Here is a 9,887-nt window from a genome sequence, read left to right on the forward strand (position 1 = left end):
GGAGCCAATGTAGGGCTCAATCCTGGGACCTCAGGATCATGACCTAATGACTGAGCCACCCAGGTGTACCATATTGAAAGTTTTTATGTACTATGAATAAAAATAAAGCCAGGGAAGTGGATAAGAAGTGCTGGTTTGTGGAAGAGAAGTTTATAATTTAAAATGGATTCTCAGGGAAGTGCTCATGGAGGCATTTGAACAAATACTTAAAAGAACTGAAAGAGCAAGCCATATGAAGATCTGGGGGAGTAAAAGAGAAAACTGAGTAGAGGTTAAAGGGTCCAACTAGTGCAAAGGCCCTGAGGCAAGAGAGCATAGCACGGAGGCCACGGTAATTAGAGTTGAGTAGACAAAAGAAGGGAAGGAAATGATGAATGATGAGACCAGAGAGTTAATGGACAAAACGCAGAGTGGTATAGACCGTTTTAGACTTCTGCATAGTGGGGAGTTTCTAAGTTATCTAATTCAAGGAGATAAGCATCGTTCTTCAAATATAAAAATAGACTTCAACAATCTTTATCTCCTACTTCTATTGCCACCATGCCCTGTGAAGCTAAAACTTCAGAAAATCCATTCCCAGGTAACAAAATCACAGAAAATATTACATAAAATATATAGGTAAGTTAATTTCCTTAAGTTTTGTCATCGTGCTAATTACATGACTGCAAAGCATTATACACTTACCACTACCATTGTAATTGGTTAGCAAAGAAAGAAGATTGTACACCTGAATTCTGAAGTTTGAACAACCAAGGCAAAAACAAAACTGAAGCTTTCCAGCTTTTAGATGAGTTCTGGAACATCAATGAGACTAGAGGACATTTAAGACAATTAACATAAGGCAAAATAAAAAAAAATGAGAAACTTTATTAAGAATTGTCATAACATAATAAAAAATTTATAAAAAAAGGATTGTCATATACAGATAAGGCTTTCCTTTTTTTCTTAGTGAGTTGTATTTAGTTGTTAATATCAAGACAATGTTATCGTTATATATTGATATTATTTTTAATTTGGTATGTATATGTTTAGGTTAATTAGTACCCCACATGCAGTTTATTTCATAGATTTGTTTTGTTTTCAGTTTTAAATATGTACTTCGTGGGTCTAATTTGAAATCACAGAATGAAGAGAAATCTTTCATACATTATTAAAAAGTACCTGCACAGTTTTAACTAATAACTTTAATTAGAGTGGTGTCTGGAATAACTTCTGTGGAAAGGTTTTCAGTTAAGAATTCTTCAGTCCATGTATGCCTGCTAGTGGTTACAAAGACAAAATAAACTGCTCAATTTAACAAACAAAATATTATTTGTCAGATTTGCATCTTGAAAACTTTTGTGGATGAAAATGCAATCTCTGGAGATAACGGTGTTTTTTCTATTCTGTGCAGCAATTTTCAGAGGAGTTATTAATTTTCAAATTCTACAAAGATACTTTCTGTTCCTTCCTCCAAATTGGTGAAGCAATAAAAGAGACTCAGGACAATTTTATTGGGTGGGTATTATGCTAGTAATGAGAACAGAATTACTTTTCCCAAATTGAGAAATCAGTCTATAGTGAGTGCTTGAACCAATTAAGCCAGATAGGAAAGACCATGCATAATGCCTCATTATATTACATATGTACTACTTGCTAAATTCAGCCTCTTTTAATCTTGTTAGTAGAAAATATCCTTCCCATTAGACAATTTATTTGTTATATCTAGTCAACATTTTTATTGAAACACAAGTTAAATGCAAAAAAAATGCCTTTTCAGCAAGATTTTAATGTACTTCTTGCTATGAAAGAATGAAAACCACACACTTTACCTGCTACTGAGTACAATTAAACTATAATTAGAATCTAATGGATTTGCTAAAGCATTTAATGATGAATAACATTTAATTCTGCATACAGTTAAAGGTATCTAATTGATATACTCAATTTTACTAGTCAAATGAATACACTAATATGAGGTATCATTTAAGGTTTGCAATGAAAACCACCTAATGATATGAGAGTTTCAAGACTGAATATGTATGCCTGCATAATCTTCTTACTTACACCTCTATAATTTAGGATGGAAACTATGATTCCTAGAGTAGAAAGTAATATTATCTACCATAGGATACCTCTGGTTTTATAGCAAAAACATTACAAATACTAGGATGAAGTGTTTATTAAAATCATTTAACATCTTCATAGGGAACTTGAAGTTATTTGTAATATTTGTTTGATTAAATTGTGTATTATAAATTGTAAAAATCATTTAATCACTAGGAGTAAATGAAATCTATCTATCTATATATATAGATATATATACACACACACATAAACAAGGTACTGCAGGTTTTCAATTCTGTAATGTGAGACTGTAAACATGCAAAACTACTCAGAAATATGTTTCATTTGGTGATAAATTGAAAGAGTTGATGTTTCATGCGAATGAACATAGAATGATGGCATCAAAAGGAGCGAAGTGTTTGGAAACATTTCCCTTCAATTGTATTTATTAATATTACTTTAGTGATATTTTTGTTATCAGGACACAAGCCATAGATTTGGTACATGTTCCAGGTATAAGGTGACCTGTGTGGAAATTGTTGCTATCCCTGATGCTCAGCTAAAATGAAATGCACATATGGTCTCTGCATGAAACCCTTCTCATGTATTAAACCATTCAATTTTCTAACAAATTCTTGACCTTTTCATCTTCTGACCTTCTGAGTAATGTTTGTGCACAATCTGAACTACCCAGGATTGGGCTTCTTGTCATCACTCTCTTGTGTTACAGATTTTGGATCCATGATCGTATTTCTGATTTTACAATCCCATGAGCAAAGACCGCATTCTACTTGGTTATTGCCAGGATGTTTTGTCTTGATCAAACCCTTGTGAGATAAATGTATCTAGCACTTGTGATTGCAAACTGAGCAATAAGTGGATCAACTAAGTTAACCAAGGCATATCAGTGACGAATGGCCAATAGTTAGAATCCATTATTAGATGGGAAAACAAGCAAACAAACCAACCAATGGACTAGAGTTCTCTTTTTTTCTTAGCCACAATACCAATTTTAACACAATAAAAACTTATCATTTAGAATAACTTTCAAGAAGTATTTGTGATTTGACATCAATAAATTGTAGTTTGGCTTTCTTCATGCATACATTCTGGGTGTATATTACAAAGAAGGTGCTGTGGTTGTTTTCAAATGGTGTGTCATACTTCTGAGCTAGACAATATGACCTAGATATGATTTCCCCTGTTCTTCCCCATAAAGTAGAAATTATAATCCCTGGAAACAAGGTAAGAGGCAAATAAGCAAGATTTTGAATTGCATAAAGAGGAAGATAAAGAATGGCTAGATACCACAGACTGGAAGACGAACGGGGCAAGAGGATGACTTCCAACTAGAATAAGATAATGTAGGCATGACTTTCCTGACTTCCAATTTAGTAAGAGAAGGCAACCCAGATAGGCTTGTTTCTTCCCTGGATCTCTTGGAATAACTGTCAACAACAAGAAGGAAAAAAAAAAATTCTCAGCAGGAGGCACCACTTGCTGATAATGTAGCAGAAATACAAATACATCCAATAGACAATCCTTTTTCTCATGGGTGTTGTTTTTTGTTGTTGTTGTTGTTGTTGATAATTCCAACAAAAATATAGCAATTCCTGATATTTAGACAATGATATTTAAAATTAGGGAAAGTAAAGGGATAAAATTGCAGGCAAGATGTCTATAATTTATTTGAAGTGGTAAAATATTATACCAGTATAGTATGACAAACAATATATGTATATTGTAATAAACAGAGAAACCATTAAGAAACATATACAATGAGGTCCTGGGTGGCTCAGTCATTAAGCTTCTGCCTTCGGCTCAAGGCATGATCCCAGGGTTCTGAGATCAAGCCCTGCATTGGGCTCCCTGCTCCATGGGAAGCCTGCTTCTCCCTCTCCCACTCCCCTGCTTGTGTTCCCTCTCTTGCTGTGTCTCTCTCTGTCAAATAAGTTTAAAAAAAAAAAAAAAAGAGAAACATACACAAAATCAATGCGTCAGTTACATTTCTAAATGCACTAACAATGAAATAGAGGAAATTAAGGAATCGATCCCATTTGCCATTGCACCAGAATCCGTAAGATACCTAAGAATAAACCTAACCAAAGAGGTATAGGATCTGTATTCTAAAAGCTACAGAACACTCATGAAAGAAATTGAGGAAGACACAAAGAAATGGAAATGTTCCATCATCATGGATTGGAAGAGCAAATATTGTTAAAAATGTCTATGCTACTCAAAGCAATCTATATATTCAATACAATTCATATCAAAATACCATTGACATTTTTCACAGAGCTAGAACAAATGATCCTAAAATTTGTATGGAACCAGGAAAAAACTAATGGAATGTTGAAAAAAGAAAACCAAAACTGGCGACATCCTAATCCCAGACTTTAAGCTCTATCACAAAGCTGCAATCATTGAGACAGTATGGTACTGGCACAAAAGCAGTCACATAGATCAGTGGAACAAAACAGAGAATGCAGAAATGGACCTTCATTATTAACTAATATTTGACAAAGCAGGAAAGAATATCCAATGGGAAAAGGACACTCTTTTCAATAAATGGTACTGAGAAAATTGGACAGCACATGCAGAAGAATGAAACTGGATCATTTTTTTTTATACCATACACAGAAATAGACTCAAAATAGATAAAAGACCTAAATGTGAGAAAGGAATCCATCAAAATCCTGGAGGAAAACACAGGGAGCAACCTCTGTGACCTTGGCTGCAGTAACTTCTTGCTAGACACATCTCCAAAGGCAAGGGACACAAAGGCAAAAATGAACTATTGGGACTTTATCAAGATTAAAAAGAAAGCTTTTGCACAGAAAAGAAAAGTCAACAAAACCAAAAACAACCAACAGAATGGGAGACAATATTTGTAAATGACATAACAGATAAGGGGCTAGTATCCAAAATATATAAAGAACTTATCAAAGTCAACAGCCAAACTCAACACCCAAAGAACAAATAATCCAATCAAGAAATAGATGACATAAAAAAAAAAAAAAGAAATAGATGACATGAACAGACTTTTCTTAAAATAAATAAATAAATAAATAAATATAGAAAGGCATCCAAATGGACAACAGACACATGAAAAAATGCTCAACATCACTTGACATCAGGGAAATACAAGTCAAAACCACAATGAGATACCACCTCATGCCAGTCAGAATGGCTAAAACTAACAAGTCAGAAGCTACAGATGTTGGTGAGGATGCAGAGAAAGGGGAACCCTCCTACACTGTTGGTGGGAAAGCAAACTGGTATAGCCCCTTTGGAAAACAGTATAGAGTTTCCTTAAGAAGGTAAATATAGAGCTACCCTATGACTCAACAATTGTACCCCTAGGTATGTACCCCAAAAATATGAATGTTATGATCCAAAGGGACACCTGTGCCATAATGTTTATAACAGCAATGTCCACAATGGTCAAACCATAGAAAGAGCCCAGATGTTCACCAACAGAGGAATGCATAAAGAAGATGTGGTATATATAGATAATGGGATATTACTCAGCCATTTTAGAAAGAATGAGATCTTACCATTTACTATAACATGGATGGAACTGAAGAGTATTATGCTAAGCAAAATAAGTCAAACAGAGAAAGACCATTATCATATGGTTTCTCTCATGAATGGTATATAAGAAACAATGCAGAGGATCATAGGGGAAGGGAGGGAAAACTGAATGGGAAGAAATCAGAGATGGAGATAAACCATGAGAGACTCTTCAACTATAGGAAACAAACTGAGGGTTGCTGGAGGGAAGATGAGTGGGAGGGTGGGGTAGTTGGGTGATGGGCATTAAGGACGGCACAAGCCATGATGAACACTGAGTGTTATATGCATCTGATGAATTATTATGCCCTCCATCTGAAACTAATGATGTATTATATGTTCGATAAATGAATTTAAATAAAAAAATGTTGTTTGATTCTAGGACTTCTGAATCAAACATGATATATTTTGTTCTTATACCATCATTTAGAAGGACTTTGTGATCTACGAAAAAATTAATTTTAAACATGATAATTTGAATTTTAATATATGTAAATAAAATGTTTCATAAATATGATAAAAACATATACAAAGAAATACACTCAAAAAACACTATAAATAAATCAATATGGAATTCCAAAAAATGTTTAAGTAATTTATAACAAGGTAACAAAAGTGAAACAAATGAGTATTTTGTTTCCTTTGGGTAAACACCTAGCAGTGCTGTTGGTGTCTTTCTGTCACTGATGTCTAGATTGATTTATTTAACATAGCTTGCATAAAATCAATTCATTTAAGTTTTTCAGGTTTTTTATTGTTCAAGATATGGTCTTTCTTAATGAAAGTTCCATGTATACTTGAGAAAAATATGTATATTTCATTCTTGTTGAATGGTATTTCTACATATGTCAATTAGATCCTTTTGATGGATTACCCTGTTTAGATCTTCTATGTCATTGCTAACTTTCTGTTCAATAGTTCTATAGTTTGTTAAGAGTTAAGATGTTGAACAGACACATGAAAAAAATGTTCAATATCACTTGGAATTAAGGAAATACAAATCAAATCCACAGTGAGATACCACCTCACATCTATCAGAATGGCTAAAAATAAGAACAGAGGGAAGAAGAGGTGTTTGCAAGGATGTGGAGGGGTAAAGCTTTGCACTATCCATGGGAGTGCAAACTGGTGCATCCGCTCTGGAAAACAGTACAGAGGTTCCTCGAAAAGTTAAAAACAAAATTATCCTATGACCCAGCAATAGCACTATGTATTTACCTATTTACCTAAGGAAACAAAATACTGACTCATTTAACTTCGCAGACAAAAATAAAAAGAGAGGAGACACAAATCACCATCATCATGAATTAAAACTGAAAATTTAACTAGAGATATTAAGTCTATAACAGAATATTAAGTCAATAGTAGGGATAATTTTATGCCACAAGATTCAGAAACTTATAAAAAAAGGACCAATATTTCAAGATTCATGAACTACTAATACTCAAGCAAGATGAAAGAGACAATCTAAATAGTTTTTTACAATCATTAAAGAAAATGAATTTCTTTTTTTTTTTAAAGATTTTATTTATTTATTCGACAGAGAGACATCACAAGTAGGCAGAGAGGCAGGCAGAGAGAGAGAGAGGAGGAAGCAGGCTCCCTGCTGAGCAGAGAGCCCGATGCGGGACTCGATCCCAGGACCCTGAGATCATGACCTGAGCCGAAGGCAGCGACTTAACCCACTGAGCCACCCAGGCGCCCAGAAAATGAATTTCTAATAGTGAATAGAAATACTGAAAAAAAATCAACCTCCAAACCCAGACTACATTATTGTATAATTCTACCGAACATTTATAACAGAATTAGCACTGACTCTATATAATTCTTTCCATAAAATAGAAGAGGAGAGAATATATCTGGACACATTACATGAGTTCCTCATTATCCTGATAGAAAAGTCAGACAAAGGCTATACAAAATAAAGGAAAAGTAAGAAAGTTTGAGAAAGAGAGATAGAGAGAGAGGAGGATAAAAGGAAGGAAGGATGGAATGAAGAAAGGAAGGATGGGGAGAGGGATGGAGACAGAGGAAACAACAATCTAATATCCCTTATAAAATTAGCCACAAAAATCTTAAGCAAAATAAAAACAAACCTAACAATGTATAGAAAGACCTATGCACCTTGACCAAGTAAAATTTATTCCAGGTATGCCAGTAGGACTGGCTCAACATTTGAAAGTCCATGTAATTCACCATGTAGCAAGCTAAATGAGAAAAAACTTACATGATCATATAAGTTGATAGAGAAAAAACATTCATGAAATCCAAAACCCTTTCATGATAAAAAAAATACTGCCAGTTAGGGATAAAAAAGAACTGCTTGAACTTGATAAAGGATATTTACAAAGAACCCTCATACTTAGTGGTAAAAGATTGAATATTTTTCCCTAAGATCAAAAATAAAGCATCAGAGAAAGAAATATACCATACGATTTCATTTATATGCAGAATTTAAGAAACAAAACGATGAACATAGGGGAAGGGAAGGAAAAATAAAATAGAATAAAAACAGAGAAGGAGACAGATCATAAGAGATTCTTAACTCTACAGAACAAGCTGAGGGTTGCTAGAGGAAAGGTGAGTGGAGGATGGGGTAGTTGGGTGATGGGCATGAAGGAGGGCTCTTGATGTAATGAACACAGGGTTATATAAAACTGATGAATCACTAACCTACCCTGAAATTAATTATACACTTCATGCTAGCTAACTTGAATTTAAATAAAACAAAACAAAAAAAAAAAAGCAAAATGCCTATTCTTATTCTTATTTCACATTAGCCTAAAAGTCCTTGACTGCAACAAGTCAAGAAAAGAAAAAAAGACAAATAGATTAGAAATGAAAAACAAAAACAAAAAAAACCCTCTACCTGCAGATGCCATGATTGTCTCCATTGAAAATCCAAGGAATTTATAGAAACTCCTAGAACTAATACATGAGTAAAACAGGTTTCAGGATATAAATCAATATATAATTATCAGGTTCACTTTTTTTTTTTAACCACTCATTTATCCATTTTTATTTGCTAATGTTTTTATCAGTACACTAAAACTAAATTTTAGAGACACTGGATATTATTAGTTTGGATACTATTAGTTTATTATAAAAGAGACATGAAAATTATTTACATGATGAAAGATTTCACAACTTCACTGGAATGGGCAGCTTCACTTCATGCCATTTTAATAATGATTTCAGTCCACATACTTTCCAAGAATGTCACCATCTCTAAATAAGAAATAATCCTTGTCATCTAGAACTACTTTGGTGCCTCCATATTCTGGGAGAAGAACTTTATCTCCAACTTTCACACTAACTGGTTGAATCTCTCCACCCTTTCCTTTGGAGCCGCATCCAACAGCTACTACTGTTGCTTTCAACACTTTTCCTTGAGATTTTTCTGGAAGCATGATACCGCCTTTGGTTACAGTTTCAGCTGCACTCCTTTCAACTAAAACTCGGTCAAAGAGGGGAAGAAACTTTCTAAACGCCTGTCCTGCCATGACTCCGGCCGCCGCAGTCCGTACTCCGCTCTAGAGCTGCCGCCGCTGCAAGGAGACACGCAGTCCTATCAGGTTCACTTCTATATAATAACTAATACTGTGGAAATCAAAACTGAAAGCACAACACCACTTAAAATTGTTCCCTAAAATGAAATATTTATTTATAAACTTAATAAAGCATATCCAGGGTCTGTATGCTTCTGCATGAAATATAAATATATATTTTAGAATATAAATCATAAAAAATGATGAAAATAATCACAAGAAACATAAATAAATGGAAAGCTATGCTAAGTCCATAGTGCAAAAAGCTCAACAAAGATGTCAATTGTCCCCAAATTTATCTGCGGATTTAATGTAATTGCTATCAAAATCCACACAAAATTTTTTGTAAACATAGGCAAGCTTATACAAAGTTTATATGGAAAAACATAAGGTCTAGCACATCTCAATCAATGTTGAAAAAGGAGAATCACTCTGCTCAATATCAAAACTAGCTATTAAGTATAGCAATCAAAATTATATACAATATTGTTGGAATAGTAGATACATACATCAATGAAACAAAGAACCCAGAAACAAACCCACAGCAACATGCCCAACTAACTTTGGCAAAGGTGCAAAAGCAATTAGTTGGAGGAAGGGTGGACTTTTAAATGAACCTTGATGAAGCAATCGGGCAATAAGGCATCCATAAATTAAAAAATAAACCTGAACTTAAACTTCATATATTATGTCAAAAATTTACTCAAATGGATCTTAAAT

At 33.9% G+C, this 9,887-nt stretch overlaps 1 protein-coding gene across 1 annotated transcript; it reads right to left on the bottom strand.

The window, feature by feature from the left end:
* Positions 1 to 8,606: 8,606 nt before the first annotated feature.
* On the bottom strand, positions 8,607 to 9,191 carry LOC116584501 (10 kDa heat shock protein, mitochondrial-like). The gene has a single exon (XM_032332946.1). The coding sequence runs from the start codon at positions 9,120 to 9,122 to the stop codon at positions 8,814 to 8,816; it is 309 nt and encodes a 102-aa protein (XP_032188837.1). The 5' UTR covers positions 9,123 to 9,191; the 3' UTR covers positions 8,607 to 8,813.
* Between the last annotated feature and the right edge of the window lie 696 nt (positions 9,192 to 9,887).

This window comes from Mustela erminea, chromosome 2 (genome assembly GCF_009829155.1).
Source record: "Mustela erminea isolate mMusErm1 chromosome 2, mMusErm1.Pri, whole genome shotgun sequence".
NCBI classification, from domain to species: Eukaryota; Metazoa; Chordata; class Mammalia; order Carnivora; family Mustelidae; genus Mustela; species Mustela erminea.